We start from the raw sequence: 22,488 nt of genomic DNA, 5'->3' as shown, positions 1-22,488 counted from the left end.
AGTATATTATATCCACCAGCTGCCCTTTATCCATGTTTTTGGCGTAATGTCATAAGAGAATAAGTAATAGGAGATAGAGGACAGTGGTAGAAGGCTGCTTGTGTGACTGGAGTTTGGTGTTCAGTGGTCTACCACATGGTTCAGTGGGCTACCACATTGGGCCCTTTATTGTTTTGAATATTCATAAATGAGAGATGAGAATGTGGGAAGAATGATCAATAGTTTGTGAATGACAAGATTAGGCAGGTAATTGATAGCAAGGAGTGAGGTAACAGGCTACAGGAAAATATTACCAGATTGAGCAGCTCAGTGGAGGGTGGAATTTAAACTTGGTAAATGTGAGGTGATGCACTTTGGAAGAAGGAACAAGTCGAGGGAATACTCAATGAATGGCAAGACACTAAGAAAGAACACAGGGATCTTGGATGCCTGTCCTCAGATTCCTGAAGGTGGCAGGGCAGGTTAATATGGGTAGTTAAGAAGGCATTTGGGGTCCTTGCCTTTAACAGTCATGGAATAGATTATCAGAGCAGGGAGGTCATGTTAGAACTTTAGTTAGGCCAAACTGGCGTGTTGTATGCAGTTCTGGTCACCACACCATAGAAAGGATGTGCTTGGACTGGAGGGACTGCAAAGGAGATTCACCAGGATGTTGCCTGGGATAGAGCATTTGATTATATGGAGATGCTGGATAATCTAGGAATGTTTTCTTTGGAGTAGAGAGGTTGGGAGAGGACTTGATAGAGGTGTATAAGATCATCTCTTGCACGGACAGGATGAGTAGAGAACAGTTGTCCTCTTATTTGAAGGGTTGAAAACAAGGGGGCATAATTTTAAAGTTAGAGGCAGGAAGTTTAAAGATGATTAGAGGAAAAGCCTTTTTCACCCAGAGGGTGGTGGGAATCTGGAATGCGCTGCCTGGGAGGGCAGTTGAGATGAAAATCTCACAACTTTTATAAAGTACTTGGATAAACATTCAAGGCTATGGGTCTAAAGGGGAAAGTGGAGTGAGTGAAGGTACTGGTATAGTTTTGGCAAGATAGACTTGATGGGTCGAAGGGTTTCTGTTCTGTATGATTCTTCTGCTTGTCCTTTCCCATCTGAAGATGAGCAGCTCACATTGTCTGTGTCAGATGGGAGTCACTTCAGGCTTAGGAATGATTAAACCTCTTGATCTTCTTCACCAGCTGCTACTCTTGCAATTGTCCTTCTGTTGGCTCCTCCTTCATTTACTTTGCCGAGAAGTAGGAGGTTTCAGGGACAATGATGTTTAACAGCCTTCTGCCTTGCACCTTTTAGCCCTCACCATCCCTCCCTGCTTCCTTTGTCCCATCCTTCACATTGGAGCTCCAGGTAGGTGGATGGTTGCATGTTTGCTATTCAGTATGCATTCCCTTGGTTCATCTTTGTTACCTGTGCGTCACTGAGGCATTTGGTTTACGGCCAGTTGGCCTGTCATCCTATACAGGCTGCAGCACTTAGTCCACTTGCACTTTTTGATATGATGGTCTTCCTCCTTGTAATCCTAAAAAAATGAAGGCACTACAGTGGCCACAATGTGGCTAGATTTACTGCAGGAAACAAGCTCTGGGATGACCAACTGAAATGAGATAGCCCCAGCATCCCTGAAAGCAAAGCACAGAGAGCAGAGGATCGCTTCTTTGCCATTTTCATCAAAGTGACCTTGACCTGCTCTTTGCTGAACCAAACCCTGAAGCTTTTCTTGACCTCTGTGCTGTCCTCCATCATGTTGACGTACCTGACAAGGAAGGTCAGCACAGTGATGATGGGGATGGGAGTTGTGAAAGAGCACAGTTGCAGGATGGTTCCATTGTGATTGCAGCATAAACAGAGACTTTGTTTTAAGGATTGACAATGGTGCCAGGGTTTCTTTCTCCTCAAACATCTCAAGAAATTTCAAACTTACAGTAAGGTTCTTGAAGGTCACTAAAGAGATCTTGCAGACACTAGATGTCCACAGCTTCAAATCTGAAGCATTCTAAAGATGATAAGGTTGATCGGTGTACTTCCTTCATTATCTTCCATTATTACCCTAACACCGGTGTGCAGCCTCTGGTTTGGCAAAAATTGGCCCACCATGATCTATTTCCAAAAGCAGTCAAGTAACTCAAAGCTGATCATGCTGACAAATTCAATATATTACAACCAATGATTTGAGATGGCATGGTGGCTCAGTGGTGAGCACCGCTGCCTCGTAGCACCAGCCTTGGGCCACTGTCTGTGTGGAGTTTGCACATTCTCCCTGTGTCTGCATGAGTTTTCTCTGGGTGTTCTAGTTTCCTCCCATAGGCCAAAGATGTGCAGAGTAAGTGGATTGACCATGTTAAATTGCCCATAGTGTTGAGGGATGTGCTGGCTAGGTGGATTAGCCATGGGAAATGCAGAGTTACAGAGATAGGCTGGGGGTGTTGGTCTGGGTGGAATGCTCTTCACTGGGGCAGTGTGGACGTAATGGGCCAACTGGTCTGCTTCTGCATTGTGGGGATCCTATGAATTGTGGAGTCAGAATGAAATTCAAATTTATTGTTCTGAACATCAATATGCTTCAAAGGTTGACAACTAAGTACTATCGATAAAGTTTTTGAATTCCATTATGTGTGTAATTCCCAGGATGTTAATAACAACTACTTGTCCTTTTTCTTACAATGTTAGGAATATCAGTCTTGTTATAACATGACCAAGCAAAAAATGGAGGAGAATCCAAAGGAAAAACCATTTGAGTTTAGTGAAATGTACATCTTTGGGAAGTTTGATACATTTGAGAAACGACTAAAAAAGATTATTGAGATACTAGAGACTATTACTATATACTCCAGCCTCGAAGAATCCACAATTGAAGGGGCTGAAGAATTGGCAAACAAATTTCAGGTCAGAAATATAACTGTGTGTCAAAATCAAAATAAATTTTATGTTGTCTCATTTATACACAAATATCATTTCTGTTTCTTACCATATTACAATGCAAGTATTTGGAAGGACATTGAGAAGTAGAGTTTCCTACTATTGTGTATTTAAAATTTCTAATACCATATTGTGGATGTTGGTGTATTTTGAGAATTACATGAGGGACAGACTGGGATATATTTTGTACCTCATTGTAATGACATGTTTTGGATGTAAATTTGGTACACTAGAATTAGATTCCAATTGAATGAATTTCTTTGATAGGCCAGTTCACTTTCTGTCTTTCATATATTGCAGGTTATTGTGTCTGGAATGAAAAAGCAAGATTATAATATCCTGGACTACAAAAAGACAGTTTTTGATGTGGATTACATGCTGTTTACTAATCAGATCAGTGACTTGCATGTTTGTATCCATCTAAAAATTTGAGTGGAGAAACATTGTAATTTTTGGCTTTATTTGACTGCAATAGATAACTCTTCTTTTTATAACAGATTTTGAATGAATCTGGGCAGACTGATGGGATGAATATCTCTTGTTATTAATGTTTAGAACATTTCCAGGTGAAATGTGTCCTCAAAGAACCAATGATACAGTATAACCTATCCTTAGTATTCTAATTGTAGGTGCTACTCACACAGAATATAAGGGTGACCTGTGAATAAAACTAAAATATTACATTAATGAATTCATTCTGTAATGTAGAAAACATTTCACATAATATCTATCCCTTTACCTGACTTATCGATGCGTCATCTTGGCATTTGATGAAAGCATTCATGGAATAAGAATTTTGACTCTGAAAGAGTTGTGTCATTATTATGAAAATTTCTTAGTATTGCAAGCAATTGTCAGTGGTCAAATAAGGTGGTGTAGCACCTTTCCTATTAACATGTTTCAATTATATGTAGCAGTTCTGGTCAAATGAAAACAATTATTTGAAGGCCTGTTTGTCAATGTAAATACCATGGGAATGGTTATAATTCACTGGTGAAATGTGGGCATTGCTGGCTAGGCCTCCATTTGTTGCCAATCCATAACTGCCCTCAAGAAGGTGGTGCTGAGTGTATCTGCTAGCCTTGTTCTTCGAGATGGTAGAGTTTTCAAGTTTGGAAGGTGCTCTCAAAGTTGCTGTGGAATTGCTGTGTACTAAATGGTGCACATTCTTGCCATGGTGGCACAGGAAGTGAATGTTTAAAGGCATAAGTAGAGTTCCAGTCAAATGGGCTGCTTTATCCTGAATATATCAAGTATCTTGAGTGATGTTGAAAATGCATGCATCCATGCAAATGGAGACCATTCCGACACATTCCTGACTTACGCCTTGCAAGATAATGTACAGGTTTTGGGGAAACAGGAGGTGGATTACTTGACACAGAATTCCGACTAGACTTCTGATGGCTGGTTCAGTTTAATTCCTGGTCAACTGTATGCCACAGAATATTGAGGGCGGGGATTCATCGATGTTAATGCCATTGAATGTCTTCAGTACAATCGCCAGAATGTTGTCAGTGCCCATAGCTTTGAAGTACCTAGAGCCTCCAGTTGGAGGCAACACATGGAGAGGATTGAATTAGCTGAAGGTTAGCATCTATGATGCTAGGGATCTCAGGCTGAGGCCCTGAGATAGATAATCCACTTACCACTCTGGCTGAAGATGAATGTAAATGCATTAGCATTATTTTTTACACTGATGTGCTGGCTCTCCCAGCATTGTGGGTAAGAACATTGATGGAATCACCTTCTCCAGTGAATTGTTTAATTGTTCACAACACTGGATGTGCCCGGACCACTCATCCACCAGGTGTGGGATTGCTTAGATATCTATTTATTGCAAGCTGCTCACACAGTTTCGATGTTCAGGCTGTTTGTTTCCAGTACATTAATCGATGCATCTCCATGACATATGAATAGAACACTGACATGCAGCAAATTTGTCTTCAGCTCTCCGCTTCATCACCCTGCCCCCACCGTTATCTGCAGCTTTCCTCTACACCCATCCCCAGTCATGAAGAAGGGTTACATTGAAACGGACCTTCTCTGCCTCCTGATGCTGCCTGGCTTGCTGTGTTCCTCCAGCCTCCTGCCTGTCTACTTTAGCTCTCTGCTGGCAAGGAAGTTTAAGTGGACCATGAGAAAAAATGTGTAGAGAGAACAAAGGCAAGAGTAGACTTTTCTCAATGCACTTCCACTTGGCTTCTTTTTCCATGACATCTCCTATAGTTGTTTCTGTTCACATCATTAAAAAATCTTCAAATAACTTATATATGAAAAAATCATTAACATACTTTGCCCTTGTTGCTGTAGCATTTTGATTCCCCAATGGACAAAGTCATGATCAGAAAAGTACATCCAGGTGTAGGCCTTGCAGTCAATGATACAGTGATTTATGACTGTGGGAATGTGGGACCTGGGATCTCAGAGTGTTTACACTTATGTTTTCATTTGGCTTTAGGCTTGTTTCTTAACTAAACTGTGGTTGTATCAGGCCAATGTTGGCCTCTGTGGCAGCAAGATGCAGTTGGCCTGGTCACATTATACTCCTCATCTTCTTAGCTCCTCTTCCTCCCTGTCAGAAAATGACAAGTAGTTTGCACCTTTGTCCTGCTAAACCTCCATTCCTCTTTGCAGCAGCATTTTGCTCAAGGGACAACAGACAACTATCATTTTGGAGATACTTACTGAAGAGTGCCCCAGATGTGGAAGGCATTTGATTCACATTTTCAGCAAGTTAATGACTTGCTTAAAGATCATCCTTGCAGTGGTGTGTTTCATTCCAAATATTAAAATTGATCTCTCTCTGTAGCTGTAACACTATATTCTGAATTCTGTTCTATCATCCTGATATACTTATGGAAAGTATCATTTGTCTGATTAGCACACAAAATAATACTTTTCACTGTATCTGGGTATGTGACAATAATAAATCAAATCAAAATCCCTTATTGGCAAGTCTCCTTCAGGTTTCATCATCTACATTCCTAGAAGGTAGGGATGTCTTTAAGGAGTCACCTGCTCAGACTGGATGGAGGCAAAAGTACCTGTGATGGACTAGACTAGTGCAATGTCAGAAGTCAGATGACACCAGATTATAGTTCAACAGGTTTATTTGAAATCACAAGCTTTCAAAGCGTTGCCCTTTTGTCAGGTGAAGTGAGGACAGAAATTCACAGACCTTATAGGTGGAGAGATTAATGGGCAGAGAAAGTAAAAGATCAAACCCATGGTGTGAGTGGAGTGTTGACAGGCTGGATAATAGGTCCCAGCAGGTGATCAAGAGTGTCAGACAGTGTGAGTAAAGTGTCCACAGCTGTATAACAAGCCAATGGTTGGCCTATAATCTGATTAAATGAGGCAGAGAGATAATTTAAAATAAGGTGGTGATGGAATCAAAACAAATGACTGGAATAACAAAGTAGGTATAACAGTCAAATGCTGAGGGTGTAACCAAAGTAATAAGTAATCCAAAACTGTACAAACTAATTAAGGTAGAGAGATCATAACAATTTATCAAGGTGATGATGTCAAAACAGGACAGTAAGGAAGATTTTACAGATACAGGACAGTGTGGTGGGGTCACATGTAGCACAACATGAACCCAAGATCATGGTTGAGGTTGTCTTTATGCGTATGGAACCTGGCTATCAGTTTCTGCTTGGCAATTCTGCATTGTTGTATATCTCGAAGGCTGCCTTGGAGGATGCTTACCCGAAGATTGGAGGCAGAATGTCCCTGACTGCAGAAGTGCTCGCTGACTGGGAGGGAACATCCCTGTTTGGTAATTGTCACATGGTGTTCATTCATCCGTTGTTGTAGCGTCTGCACGGTCTCATCAATGTATCATGCCTCGGGGCATCCTTGCCTGAAGCATATGAGGTAGACAATATTGGCCAAGTCACATAACTACCTGCTGTTGTTGTGGTTCTGTTCACCGAGCTGGGAGTTTTTCTTGCAAACGTTTCGCCCCCTTTCTAGGTGACATCTTCAGTGCTAGGGAGCCTCCTGTGAAGCGCTTCTGTGCTGATTCCTCCGGCATTTATACTGGTTTGAATCTGCCGCTTCCGGTTGTCAGTTGCTGTCCTCTGCAGTGGCTGGTATATAGGATCTAGGTCGATGTCTACATTGACCTAGACCCTATATACCGGCCACTGCAGCGGACAGCTACTGACAACCGGAAGCGGCAGATTCAAACCACTATAAATGCCGGAGGAATCAGCACAGAAGCGCTTCACAGGAGGCTCCCTAGCACTGAAGATGTCACCTAGAAAGGGGGCGAAACGTTTGCAAGAAAAACTCCCAGCTCGGCGAACAGAACCACAACAACGAGCACCTGAGCTACAAATCTTCTCACAAACTTTGAACTACCTGCTGTGTATGTGGTGGGTGGTATTCTTACGTGTAATGGTAGTATCCATATTGATGATCTGACACATCTTGCAGTGGTTGCCATAGTGTTGTGATCGATGTTGTTCTGAAGGCTGGCTAGTTTGCTGCGAATAGTGTTAAGGTTTGAAGGTGAGAAGTGGAGGCGTAGGGATGATCTTGGCGAGATGCTTATCGTCATCAATGACATTTTGAAGGCTGTGAAGAACATGGTGTAGTTTCTCCACTCCTAGAAAGATCTGGACAACAAAGGGTACTCTATTGGTCGTACTCTGTCTCTGCCTTCTGAGGCATTCGCTGCAGTTTTTCAGTGTAGCATGTCAGAGCTGGCGATTGATGAGTTGAGCACCATATCCTGTTCTCATGAGGGCATCCTTCAACATCTTTAGGCGTCCGTTGTGTTCCTTCTCATCTGAACAGTGCTTGTCCCTATGGAGTGGCTTCTTTAACATGTTTAGGTGGAAGCTAGAAAAATGCAGCATCATAAGGTTTATCCATGGGTTTGTGTTAGAGTGAGGTACTGAGGTGTCCATCCTTGATGGAGATGCATGTGTCCAAGAACGAGTCTGATTCTGAGGAGTAGTGCATGGTAAGTCTGATGGTGAGATGAAACGTGTTGATATCACTGTGTAGTCACTTCAGTGATTTGTTGCCATGAGTCCAAATGGCATTCATGCATCCAGTATATAGCATTGGTTGTAGGTTCTGCTCAGCGAAGAAATCCTGCACGGAAATTTTGACATATTGGGGTGCAAATTTGGTCCCCATGGCTGCTCTGTATGTGCTCCACTCACACCATTGCTATGATCTTTTTATCCTGCTCCTCAGATGCTGCCTGACCTGCTGTGCTTTTCCAACACCACTCTGATCTCCAGCTTCTGCAGTCCTTGTTTTTGCCTATGCTCTTTTTATCTCTCTACTTATCGATCTCTCTTCCTTTAAATTCTGTACCTGCGGCTCTCTCACTTCACCTGATGAAGAGGCAATGCTTTGAAAGCTTGTGATTTCAAATAAACCTGTTAGCCTATAACCTGGTGTCACCTGACTTCTGACTTTGTCCATCCCAGTCCAATATAAGCACCTCCACACCATAGACTAGTGTAGGTTATAAGAGCTGTGCGGTCTTCCACATGCAAAACTAATAAACTTATAGCAGTTACAAATGATATGTGTGTTGAAGGAATGGAATCTTTTCCATTTGATGAATGCTGAAGGATTTCTTGTTGGATTATCAAGATACTTGATTGCACATTTGTACAATGAGCCATTGAACCCTACTATAGAAAGGCAAGAGTTTTTGTGCCTGACTGTCCAGTTACTGTTAAAGTACACATGTTGCACAAAGTGGGATATACCAGGCTAGATATTACAAATATGTGTCCTTGGTGTTTGGCTTTGCACCCACCTCTGTGTTCACCCCCATAATCGAGTGTGTTTGGGCAGGCACTGAATTTGGAAGACCACACACCATGTGTAAATAAATAATTAAGAGTCAATAAAGATCATTAAAAGGCAGATCGGCAAGGTGGGCTTCCTTGTTCAGTCTACTCGCAGAATTTTATAGGTGAACAGGCAGTTGGCTAACTGCTGAGTTTTCTTCCAGAGCAGAACAGGGTGAGCATCCCAACATGTCACCCCATAATTATCTGTGAATTAGGAAGTAGATCCTTGGACTCCAGATTATGGCCTACAGATGTTCCCAGTTGAAGGAGTTGGAAGTGAAGACTTTCAGGGCTGTGGTACTTTGAAGGCCAGTGTTTTGCATGCCCACTCAGGAGGCCTTCTGCCAAGAAGCTGAAAATATCCAAAATACATTGATGTGAGAGCCTGATTCTCCTGAAGCAACTGTTGCTCAAATATGCCAATGAAGCTGATCTTCTCAACACTTTCTATAATGTTTTCTGGGTATTCCTTCATTCAGACTATAGCTCTGTCTCCTAGCTGTCAGGCCTGTGGAGTGGCACATGGCTGCTGAAAAGGCAGAGGTTGCTTGCTGCTCCTGGTCTCTCTGCTAGTTCTCTTGCTCCTCATTAGAAATTGATTGGTGACGTAAACCTCTCCCATTCTGCAATGAAGGTGGGGGTCAGCTGAGTTTACAGTAAGGTAACTAATGGGCAAATTAAGTCAAATGGCTTTTAAAAAATTGCTCTTGTCCTGGATATCAGAAAAATTGTACTCTTGCAATTTGCTGAAGTAAAAAATTATGAAGTAAAGATTCTTTATCCTACAAGCATCAAGCTACAAAATCAATATCTACATGGAATTAAACCTGGAGCACACATCTGGGTGAGGAAATTCTTTCTTGGTCTCACCCTCTCTCCATGATGCCTCTTTTGCACAAAGGCAACACATTTTCCTTCATTTACCCCTCAAGTTCTCCTGCTTGATTCCCTTCTCTTACTATCAACACCTGGAGGCCATTTTATTTTTTTTCAGAACCTCCTGGAGGCCATTTTATTTATTTATTTTTAAATCCTGTTTATTTATTTATTTATGTGTTTTTTTTGTCGAGTGGTCCAGTGACAAGCAGTGCCCTTCACATCAAAGGGCGACACTCCTGTCTACTTTTTTAAAAATTAACCCCCACACTACTGCCTAACTGCGGTAGTGTTTATTTCTGGAGGCCATTTTACACTGTAGTATGCCAATTTTGTAATCAATGACATTCCACTTTACCAGCCTTAATGACATTGATAAAAATCAGGAAAACTGTGTCTGTGCAATTAAATCAAGAATGAATAGGTTAATTGCCACTTAATTGCTATGTAACATTTATATATCTGACCTAGCTCCTTCGAGGGAATTTCCCACTTTCTTCTGAATGTGTGCCTGTTAAAAGCAGAAGAAAATGGAAACTTCCTGGGTTTCCCACATGCTGCTATTTTTCAGAGTTTTAACCTCCACATGTAGCCAAGTCCATCCAAACCCTACCACCTCCCCACCGCACCTCCCCTGCGAAAAACTCCCACTCATGCAGAGAAAATCAAACTGTATTTGCGTGGCATGTATACTGATGTGTGATTATATACAATGTCCATTTTACATATTTGGGTTTTTAACCAAGATCATTTTCTTGTTCCGCTTCTCAGACCACTCCCCTAATGATGTCTAGAGATCAGTATCCCACATGAGAAAAAAGACATCTGCACACATTTCACTTGATTAGTTGTTAAACTCACGTTCCAATGAATTGGCATGAGGCAGGTTTAATAATAAAGTCAGTGCTGTCTACTCCTACCAGCAGTTTTAGAAACAATACAGAATGCTCTGAAAAGCATTTAAGATTAATTATCTTACAATCTAATGTGTAAGATTATTTGCTTAAAATCTAGCTAATTTCGGCATACCTAAGATTTGATCAAAAATCCCATGTGTCCAGTCCCCAGATTCAGTCACTATTAAGCGTGGTCTAGTAGATGATGTGGCTGTTGTACCTTGCTTGGTGTAGTAAATGATATGGGCATACAAAAGAAATATGTTGAAAGTACATAAGTGTGCAGGTTATATCAACATTCTTACCTTTAATTTGACAGGCTGAAATAAAACAGCTCCTGGATACCACTCTTGACAGGATCTCAACCACTCAGAAGGCCTTGTCATTTTTGGTGAAGTTTGAAAAGTAAGTCTGAACATGTCACTGCGTCTTTGAAGAATCTGTATCCTTCCATATTCTTTTAAAAGTGCTGTAGACAACAGATCTTATTCAATAAATGCTTCCCAATCTGCAAGTACTGTGGAGATTTGCTTTTTGCACTTTCTAGCCTCATGATTTTCACAACCATTGATTGAGAAGCGGTTTGGAGTAAGAAAGTTACCTGGTGTCCTGTTTTCTGAACTAAAACATTTTATCTTTGACAGAATGACTGATGTACACTGACTTCAGCTCTATTTCTTAGTGCTTTTTTGAGACAAAATCCTTTGCACATTGTACTGATCAATTTCAGAGCCTCTGTGATGATTACACTGGAGTGTTAGCCACAGCCAGCTCAAAAGACTGTGTTGTGATTGACCTCATTCAGTAATGACTGGTGAAGTGATGTGTTTTATTCAAACATGTGGCCATCACCTCTGTGTCTTTCAGGCTTGGAATACCACATCTAGGAATTGAGAAGCAATTTCAAAAACTTCTGCACAGCTACAATAAAGATGTCGATCTTGTATCCCTAATTTATACAAAACAGAAGGCTGATCCTCCAATACCACGTGACTTTCCTCCAGTGGCTGGAAAAATAATTTGGGCTCGGCAGCTCTTCAGACGTATACAGGAGCCCATGTTGCTGTTTGAGCAGAGGGCTGGTGTCCTGCAGAGCGCAGATGCAAAAAGGATCATCCGCAGCTATAATAAAGTAGCCAGAGTTTTGGTGGAGTATGAAGTACTTTATCATAGAGCATGGATGCAACAGGTAACATATATATCTTGTAACATACGTTGAGCATAGTCCAATTGATCCCGCGTATGGTGTTCAAATTTACATTTATATTCGGTCTTACCTCTTGCATAATGACCAATCTTATGTAGGAGCTTTAAGCAACTTAGGGCTCCTTGACAAATATTAAATTGTAATCAGAAAGTAGGAATAAGAATAAGTCTTTTGCCTTTTGAGGCATAATGACAAACCTGTACCTCACTCAATTTATTACTTAATCCCAAACCTTTTGATTTCTTTACCTTTGGAACTCTAATTGTCCTCTCATCTTTCTGGGGAGAGAGTTCCATATTCCTACTGCCCTTTGTTTGAGGAAGTACTTCAATATTTTTCTTCAAAATAGTCTAATTTTAACTTCATATCCTCTTATTGTTGACTCCCAAGTAAAGGAAATAGTTTTTCTTGTCTGAATCAAAGAAAGCAGCTATCACTTTGGATGAGTTTCATGCAGAGTTTTCTCCTGCAAGGGCAATTCATCTCTAAATAACTCCTCCCTAAGGTGCTCCCTTTTTGCCACTTCCATGTGATCCCTGACACTGGCACGATCTTTGAACCTAGCTGCACACCCAATAAAGCATGCAGTCTGGAGTTGCCCTTTACTGTGCATGTAGTGGGAGAGCAATCACAAATTAACACTTCTCAGAGCACAGATAGCACGGCTGACACCTGATTGCCCGTACAACTGCATATTCTCATATCTATCACTGTTTATGAACCAAGCCACACAGCTTGGCCCAATCCCATTTTACAAGCCCATCTAAGTCAGTGCCACCCTCTTCCAAGGTCTAGCATCTTATCATTGTTCAATGTAGGATCATCACATAAAGGAAAGGCTTCAAATGTTTTGAAGCATTCACTTTATTCAGCAATGGCAAAATGAATAACAAACAAACTGAAGTTTCACTGGAAATGGAAATAGACTGCTTGCCTTCAGAACAACAACAAATTCACAATCAGTGAATGATCGCTGCACCCAGCTCAGATCTACTGGAACCGGTGTCAGTTAAATCCTGTCTGGCTTGTAACATCCAAAGCTACTGTGCTATATCATACAGAAAGCAATGTTCCTCCCATTCAATGTCCTCATGTTCCTCCTTGGAAAACTGCTGTCATTCTTCTAGGCCAAAGCCTACAGCCCGGGTTGTGACACTGATGTCATCACAGGGAAACAAGATGAGTTGGTGTGATCTGACGCAGTTGTGTCTATATTAACCTTTCTCCATCTGTTTATTGAGGATTGAGAGCTCGCACAGGTCCTAGTGGCTCTTTTGAAGGACACAGTTGCATAATACTAGCTGTCACCTTGATGGCTTCTGGGAAAGGATGGCCACCCACGCTTCCATGTCACAGGTTTCACTCCAGCAGCTGGCGTAGTTCTGTGACAGTGTCTGGGACATTCTCCGTCTGCAGTGACACTTACCCCAACTCTTCCAGAGGAACTGACATCGTGGACAACTGTCTCAGACCCTCCTGTACCTCTTGTGTATCCTGAGGGGACCTTTATGTGATCCCACCATGTGGAGGTTATTCAGCAGCTGCTGGAGGCTCCTGATGGTCCTGGGCTTCGAGGAGCAGCTGGTCCTCCACTGTTCCTGTGTTCCATCACAGCAACAGCAACGATAACCTCTGCTGTAGCTGGATCAGTCATGTTTGCAATGAGCCTATGTGATTGCAATGAACACTTAGAACATAAGAACAGGTCCCTGGTATTGTGGGCAATCAGCATTCTCATCACTCAAATGGTAGTTTAGCAAACTCCGCCATGCACTGGGACATGGAACACACTGACAGGGAGGGCCTTGGGATACCTCTTTTGAAGCTTTAATGTAGAGCTTTATTCCAATCACTGCAGCACCAGTCATGTCACAAAGAGACAGTTCAAGGTACTACATGAGTACTAAGATCTTGTCCTCCTGGACACATCACCCAAGAAAGGTATCATTTCATCTAAGAACATTAGCAGACATTTGTGCTCTATATTATGAGACTGAATCAGTTTCATGCCCCTGTGCAGCTTGAGGTCTTGCCTTATCTTTGTTCTTTGTGGCCCTCAGATGCAACTTTTAAAGCTGTATTTAATTACTTCAACTTCACAAAGCTGATTATCTCCAGTTTGGCGAAGATTGTTTGTGACCAGCATTTGCACACAACAGTTTCGCATTGCATGCATTTCACTTGCATGCTGCATTAATTACAGATGATTTTAACTTGAACTGTGTAGGTGCCAGCTCAATCATATGTCCCTTGAAATCTCTCCTGTTGCTCACAAGTGGGGCCTGCGTGCTGAAAAAGAAAGTAAAGCTGACCCCACCCACTCAGCTTGCATTTAGGAATCAACAGAATATGGAAGGCAACATAAATCACTCCTAGCACACTGACCCTCAGTCTTAGCTTGGAACCTCCAGGTCCCTTTATCCTTTGCATTATCCGTTGAGCCCATCAGTACTGATCCTCCACAAGTTCCCACAAAGAACCTGGAATTACATATACTCTCATCATTACAGCATCAATCCCAGCCCTTAGTTTAGTCTTGCCCAACACCAAGATGCACAATCTCTGACTGAGACGCACCCTTTGACTTGTTTGAGGATTATTCCCCTTAGACATTTAGATATGGCTTTTTTTTATTCATTCATGGATGAGGGTATTGCTGGCCAGGCCTGCATTTAAAGCCCATCCCAGAGGGTAGTTAAGGGTCAATCATATTGCTGTGGGTCTAGCGTTACATGTAGTGACTTCACTTAAGGGCATTAGTGAATCAGATGGGCTTTTCCTGGCAATGGACATGAAATCATTAGGTCATAAACTTAATGATGACAGGTCATCATTAGACTCTTAATCCTGGATTTGAATTGAATTCAAATTCTACCATCTGAGATTCACACCCAGGTCCCCAGAACGTTATCTGAATCTGTGGATTAAGAGTCCAGCAATAAAAACACTAGGCCACCACCTCCCCCTTAATTTGATTGAAGCACATACAGTGTATTTGCTACATAATCCTGAAGACCTGTGCTTGAGAACCTGTTGCACCTCTAGTTCCAGTACAGCTACAACACTGGCCACTATCTAATGGCCTAGTGGTATTATCACTGGACTGTTAATCCTGAGACCCAGGTATTGGTCTGGATGTGACGATGCTCTTAACATTGAGAAGCTGTTCACAGGATTGCAACTTTCCTAAATTTCTTTGTATTGCCCAGGTCGTTAATGGGCTTGGAAGATATTACCCTCTGTATCTATTTACCCGATTGAATCTATTTATAATCTTGAGTATTTTAATCAGATCACCTCTGCATCTTCTTTCAAGGTTGAGTCTTCTATATGTAATTAATTAATGTTGTTTGTTAACATGCTGAATTAGTGGCCAGTCCAACTTTTGCCCATTTTCCTAGAAGTGCTGGATATTTTATTTACTGTGTTAGCATTAAATTTTTAACCTCAGGAAAAATTACTGAGCAAGTTAACTTAAATTTATAGAAAACACACAGAACATAGAACACAGTACAACACAGTACAGGCCTTGATATTGTGCCAGCCTTTTATCCGACTCTAAGATCATACGAACCTACATACCCTTCATTGTACTACCTTCCACGTGCCTCTCCAAGAATTGCTTAAACGCCCCAAGTGTATCTGAGTCTACTACCACTGCCGGTAGTGCATTCCATGCGATCACCACACTCAGTGTAAAGAAAATACCTCTGACATCTTCCCTAAACCTTCCTCCAATTGCCTTAAAATTACGCCACCTCATGATAGACGTTTCCATCCCAGGAAAAAATCTCTGGCTATCCACTCCATCCAAGCTTCTCAACATCTCGTCCACCTCTATCAAGTCACCTCTCATCCATCTTCATTCCAATGAGAAAAGCCCTGGCTCCCTCAACTTATCTTCATAAGACATGCCCTCCAATCCAGGCAGCATCCTGGTAAATCTCCTTGGCACCCTCTGTAAAGCTTCCACATCTTTCCTATAATGAGGCAACCTGAACTGAACACAATATGCCAAGTGTGGTCTAACCAGGGCTCTGTTGAGCTGCAGCATAACCTTGTGGCTCTGAAACTCAATTCCCCTGCTAGTAAAAGCCAACACACCATACACCTTCTTAACAACTGTATTAACTTGGATGGCAACTTTGGGGGATCTATTTACATGGACCCCAAGATCCCTCTGTTCCTCCACACTGCCAAGAATCCTACCTTTAACCCTGTAATTACGTTCTATAATTTCTATTTAAAAAAACCTCTGGAACACCATGATAGATACATTGGTGGAATTGTGTGGACATGGAAAAGAAAAGATTTGTTTTGAATTTTATGAAATGCCAGTGCAATATCTTTCTGTGTATATCAGCCTTTACATTGTTAATGGGCAAGCCTTCCCTGAAACAGCAAAGTCTATAAATTATTTCAATGCTAAATGCAGCAAGATCTAGTTTCAAAATGATATGCATTGTACATTAGTGTTTTGTCAGTGCAATTGGGCTGTTAGATTTCTTTGCACTTAGATGCATCTTTTTGTAATTAAAAGCTTACGCTAATATGGAAATATCATTTAGTGTTGCTTCGATGTTTTTATTCTATGCAAACCTGTTTCAGATGGAAACGGTCCAGTTTGGTCTCCAGGCATCATTATTGGTGAAGCATCCAGACACTGGCGAAATGTTTGTGAACTTTGACCCCTATCTTACAGTCTTGATAAGAGAGGCAGAGTGCCTGGCTCGAATGGGTTTAGAGATCCCCCAGACTGCAAAAGCACTTCTACATAAGCGGCATTCTTTGAAACATATGCACAATAAGCTGCAGGTATGCATGATGGCTGCTGAAGTGGAACAATGATAATATATGAAGGATTATGCATTCTCTCCACTCCACAAGCTGCAGCAATGTATATAAATGAATACTGTTGTACAAAATGGTTGTCCAAAACATTCCAGCAGAAGCACATTATCTGTTTTCTGATGCTTAAACAAAATTGAACACATGGGAAATTCTGCTCTGCATTTACTTCGTTCAAATAAATTCAAGTACTGTTTTAATTCATTATGTTGAAACAAAGGAAGCAGAAGTGGGAGGAGGTTTTTGACCCTTATTCAACAAGAATGTGGCTGATTGTGCAAATAGTTGCAGCTGAGGTAGACAATCATTTAGTACCCATTTGTAATCTTTGTATCCAAAACTATGTTGATCTTTGTCTTGAATCTGCTCAACAACCCAAGCTGTCACATTTGCCCAAGGTAGAGAATTCCGAAGATTCCCAACTTTTTGAATAAAGAAATTTCAACTCAACTCAGTTGTAAATAACTGATCCCTTATTCTGAAACCATGACTCAAAATATGTAAATTGTAGTTCAAAGAAAACCTCAAATTACACAAAAGAGTAATATCACACATTATGAAGTAAGCCAACTTAAACCTTTGAGGTTAGGTTCATGTTGATGTCCCTACTTTGTTATCTTGGTGTTTTGGAGTCGCTCTCGTTGACAAATTGAACTAGAAGGAAAACGACAAAATGCTGTAACTTTGAAATGACAACTGGAGATGTTTAGAACCTGTGAGTTTTGAAGTTGGTGTTAGGTACATTATTTGCATAAACTTGAGGGACTTTTAATCTCTATTGAGGTATACCATCCCTGATGTGTATTAAATACCTGAAGTTGTTGCTGGCTATAGAGTTGTATAGCCATCAGTTCAACTTGTCCGTGGCGACCAGACATTCCAATCGGACCTAGTCCCACTTGCTAACATTTGGCCCTGAGGCACACATTTATAGAGGCAGAATTTTGCTTTATTTCTACTCACACTGAATAAACTCCAACAACACTGATAACTTATATATATATATATAAAATACCCAGTCAAGTGCTCACTCAATTATCCCTTAATCACCATATGATTATCTTTTTTCCAAATTCCATTTAGCCTTAATTGTCATTGCTTGGCCCTACTAGATTACGACAATGTTGACACTTTATAACAGAAGCTTCAGCACTGAAGTTTTGCACAAGGACAAAAAGAGATTAAGCATGTACAAAAACAGACAGGAGTGATTTCTTGATTATAATTTTGTCTTGTCTAACAGTTCAAAACAATTACGGCATAATATTTCTATTTTATTACATTATCCAACCTTGTTGTGAAATAAATGTTCATTTTTTTTTAGTCTCAATTACTTATAATGGGTGATTTTAAAAATAATGGCCCAATTATGTCAAGAAATTCTAAACCTAGTGATTTTTTTTTGTCAAATATTAAATAGCGAGTTAAGCAACCTAATTGCTTTTGTGATTATTTCCAGCTCTTGCTAGAAGAGGACTGCAGATTACGTGCAAGAATTAAGCCGATCTATGAGACCCTTATTGCACCTTATGTGCACAAGATTGATGAAGCCTTTCAGCCAGGACTTGTAACACTTAACTGGACATCATTAAACAATGACTTGTTTGTGGATAAGGTTAATGCAAAATTAGGTAATAAATTCTATTCCTAACAATACCAGTTCCATCCCGTTTGATGTAAGGAAGGTCATTTTGAGCTTGTAAGATAGTGCAATATGCATAACCTATGCTTGGCCACCAAATAAATACCTTGAAAGAAAAGGTTTGGAGATGCTGGTGTTGGACTGGGTTTTATAAAGTTAAAAATCACACAACACCAAGTTATAGTCCAACAGGTTTAAGTGGAAGCACTAGCTTTCAGAGCACTGCTCCTTCATCAGGTGGTTGTCCCAACCACCTGATGAAGGAGCATCGCTCCAAAAGCTAGTGCTTCCAATTAAACCTGTCGGACTATAACCTGGTGTGATTTTTAACTTGATAGAAAAGGAACATGGAAGAGGTGTTTATCAGCTGGTCGAGTTGATATGGCATAATTTACATTATAGTTCAAAGTCAAAATTATTCCAGGTTAGTTGATAAATAATTTGCGATTTCCTCGAATTTTCCTAGTGATTTTCTCACCACACTTAATGCTTTAGTCTGCAGTTACAATGATGACAAAACTATTAAAATACGCTGTCCTTATCTTTGTGAAATCGATAACATCTTCTGCAGTCTGTACATGTAGAATTAAATACGGAAAAAAAATTGAGAAGTGACTGTCAGCAATTCCTCTCTTCACTGTAGGGGACACTATTGAGTACCCTAGATATGGAAATCTAGTATTGGTGTTCCATCCATCGAGTATTGGTATTGGTTGCAACCAAAACTAATGTAATTTACAAAATACTGTGCAAGGATTGTAACAAACAGGCAGAAAACTAGCCACCAGGATATATGAACACCAACTAGCCACAAAACAAAGTGACCCTCTCTCACTAGTATTCTTACATATGGATGGGGAAGGACACCACTTCGACTGGGACAACATATCCATCCTAGAACAAGCCAAACAAAGACACGCACAAGAATTCCTAGAAACATGGCTTTCCCAACTGGAACTCTATCAACAAACACATTGAGTTAGACCCCATCTACCACCTCCTGAGAAAAGGAACAGGAAATGACTTCACCACAGGAAATAACATCACCACAGGAAATAACATCACCAACCCAAAGAAACCCAAACATATAAATAGAAAGCAGGGATTTTCAGCAGTGCTTCGCCTGAGGCCCACTGAAGATGTTACCTAATAGGGCGACGAAACGTCTGGAAATGAACCTTCCAGCTCAGCGAGCAAGCCTACATCCAAAATTTAGAAGAATGTAGACAGCTTGATGGAATGGGTGGGCAAGTGTCTTATAATCTCAGCTAATGTTATTACTGGACAGGTTAGATCCCAGACAGAAATTTGGCCTGTTAGATCATATTTGGTTTTTTTTTGGTTTAACGAATTAGTCTCTTGCTGATTCACAAGCATGCAATATAGCAGACATTGTTTTAACAAGAAAAAAGGTGTTTATTACACAAAATAAATGAAGATAAATCAGAATAAATGAAACTATTTGCATATAATAAAAATTTGAAGATTTCAAATGCATGGTAAAAATGTAATCCAATTAATCCCAAATTGCTCCTTGCAAAATCCCAAAAACACTCCTTAACAAATCTCAAAAATATATCCTAACAGTACTTACATTAAAGATAATCTCCTTCTGCATCACCTCTGTAAACATAATCCAACTGAGACTTTAACTCCCAGTCTGGAGAATCTGATAGCTTCTTCCAGGAGCCTTCACACAAGAGATTAAACTTCCACAACTTTAAATAACCCCTTCAGAGTTTTGACACAACCAAACACTTCTTTATTAAACTCTGATGTAATTTTTAAATCAAATCAAATCTAATCTAAGCGGTCTTCTCCCTTTCTCAAGAACAACTGCTTTACACATACATCTTCAGCTAAGAACTCTGCAGAGCTGTCCCAAACTGAAGCTAAAACTGAAAGATTCCTCTGTAAGCAATAGGTGCTTCTCCCAAGCTTAAAAAAAGTATAGAATATTCCATAAGAAAGCCTGATGTTCTGTTCTGCGTACTTTGTTTCATAAGAAATCACTGTGGCTACAGAATACATTCAAGCTAATCATTAAACACCTTCAAACTCATAGAAAACCCATATGTCATGAGTTGAAATTAAAAATTCAAACTCAAAGCTCAATAATACTAAAATATATATAAACCACACTCCCTACATCATAAGTGGGAGTTTAAATTTAAGGCAGAGAAGTAATTTGGGAGGAACAATGCAGAATGTATGAAAGAAGTGTGATTTATATATCTATACATTTTTATGGTTTTGACTTTAAACTTTTCAATTGATTTTTGGGAGGGATTTATTAATTAATTAGGCCATTCTTTACAGAACAATAATTTTAAACCAGAATGTGGAAAACAGCAGACTGCTGGCCTTCTGGTTAGTTAATGGAAGTTTTTGAATTTTGAGAAGGTTTATGTCCACGTCACTAGTATCCTTACATACAGATAAGGAAGAACACCTCTTTGACTGGGACAACACATTCATCCTAGGATAAGCCAAACAGAGACACGCACGAGAATTCCTAGAAGCATGGCATTCCAACTGGAACTCTATCAACAAACACAGGACTTGGATCCCATTTCCCACCCTCCGAGAAAAAGAACAGGCAATGACATCACCACAAGAAATGACATCACCAACTCAAAGAAACCCAAACACATAAATTAAAAGCAGGCCATACCACCAGTGCTTCTCCAGAGGCTCACTGATGATGCATGGTGACAAAACGTCTGAAAATGAATCTTCCAGCTCAGCGAGCAATGGAAATTTGTTTATGTTGTGGAGTTTTATGAGAAAGGTGTGGGGAAACATTGAAATAGTTTTGGGTTTCAAATAGTCAAGTATTGATTTTAGTTTAGAAAAATCAAAATGGTGGGAAACTGTTTGGTTCAGTTTGAAAGAGACTTGACTGAAGTTAGATGTAAGGATAATTGCTCCTAGAAAAAGGAGTTTGTTCAGAGCAGTTAAGGGAATAAATTATCTAAGTGTTAGGGTTGTAGTTTGTGAAAATTTCCAAAGCAGGAGTGTTTGGATGGAACAGATAATCATGAGGGGCATACTTAAGGTGCAGAACAAGGGTCACTTCCCCAGGGTGGGTGAGCTCAAAGCTGGGAGGCATAGTTTTAAGGTGAGAGGAGAAAGTTTTAAAAATGATATGAGGGGCAACGTTTTTACACAGAGAGTGGTTCATGTGTGGAGTGAATTGCCAGGAGAAGTCATGGATGCAGATACAGTTACAACATTTAGAAGATACTTGAATAAGTACATGACTAAGAAAGGTTTAGTGAGAAATGAGCCAATTGCAGGCAAGTGGGACTAATTTAGTTTGGAAACATGGTCAGCATGGGCTAATTGGACCGAAGGGTTGTTTCCATACTGTCTGACTCTTTAACTGGATATGTCTAAACTCTCAGCTGTGTGAATGCTCAAGGGAAAAAGCCTCACAGCTCACAGGACCAATACTGGAAAGAAGCAGTTAAGTAAACACACAGATTTTAGAGGGAAGGAAAATTTCTCTGGATTTAATTAACTGTAAAGCAATGTTGTTGCTGGATAGATGTGATTTTTGTTTCGCCGATGTTTGAAATCTTTCAGACTGTGATATACTTAGATAATTTGTTTTTTTAATTTTCTTTCTTCATTTTGTGTTATAAACCTCTATTTTGTTGTTAATATCAAATTTACAGCCTTGAGTAAAATTGAGAGGATATTTGAAAGAGGTATGAAAAGTCATGAGGGGTCTGGAGCAAAGAAATGGGCCAAACTGTTCCTATTGGTGGAAGAATCAAGAGCCAAAGGGCAAAGATTTATAATATTGGGCAAAGAAGCATTGGCAGCATGAGGAATTTCTTTCTTCATAGCCAATTGTAAGAATCTGGAATGCATTGCCTGACAGTATGGTGGAGGCAGGGTCAATTGAAGCTTTTAGAAGGGAATTTAACCTTTTTCTAAAAAGGGGGAATATGGGGCTACAGGAAATATGGGGCTACAGGGAAAACACAAGAGAGTAGCATGAGGTGAATTGCTCTGTCTGAGGGCTAGCATAGACGTGACTGGCCAATGCTTTCTTCTGGGTTGTAACCAGTGGGTGGCACGGTGGCACACTGGATAGAGCTGCTGCCTCACAGCGCCAGAGATCCGCGTTCAATTACCGCCTCAGGCAACTGTCTGTGTGGTGTTTGCACGTTCTCCCCGTGTCTGCTGAGTTTCCTTCGGGTGCTTCGGTTTCCTCCCACAGTCCAAAAATGTGCAGGTTAGGTGAATTGGCCATGCTAA

At 40.5% G+C, this 22,488-nt stretch overlaps 1 protein-coding gene across 1 annotated transcript in view; it reads left to right on the top strand.

The window, feature by feature from the left end:
* The window catches only part of LOC132824077 (dynein axonemal heavy chain 5-like), a 285,827-nt gene that overhangs the window by 40,123 nt on the left and 223,216 nt on the right, over positions 1 to 22,488 (top strand). The window contains 6 exon segments of the mRNA XM_060838346.1: positions 2,674 to 2,889; positions 3,223 to 3,330; positions 10,842 to 10,927; positions 11,390 to 11,711; positions 16,338 to 16,544; positions 18,037 to 18,208. Of these exon segments, the coding sequence (XP_060694329.1) occupies positions 2,674 to 2,889; positions 3,223 to 3,330; positions 10,842 to 10,927; positions 11,390 to 11,711; positions 16,338 to 16,544; positions 18,037 to 18,208 (1,111 nt within the window).

This window comes from Hemiscyllium ocellatum, chromosome 17, assembly GCF_020745735.1.
Source record: "Hemiscyllium ocellatum isolate sHemOce1 chromosome 17, sHemOce1.pat.X.cur, whole genome shotgun sequence".
Classification (NCBI taxonomy): domain Eukaryota; kingdom Metazoa; phylum Chordata; class Chondrichthyes; order Orectolobiformes; family Hemiscylliidae; genus Hemiscyllium; species Hemiscyllium ocellatum.
Note: the sequence above shows the minus strand (reverse complement) of the source record. Positions and strands in the feature narration are given on the sequence as shown.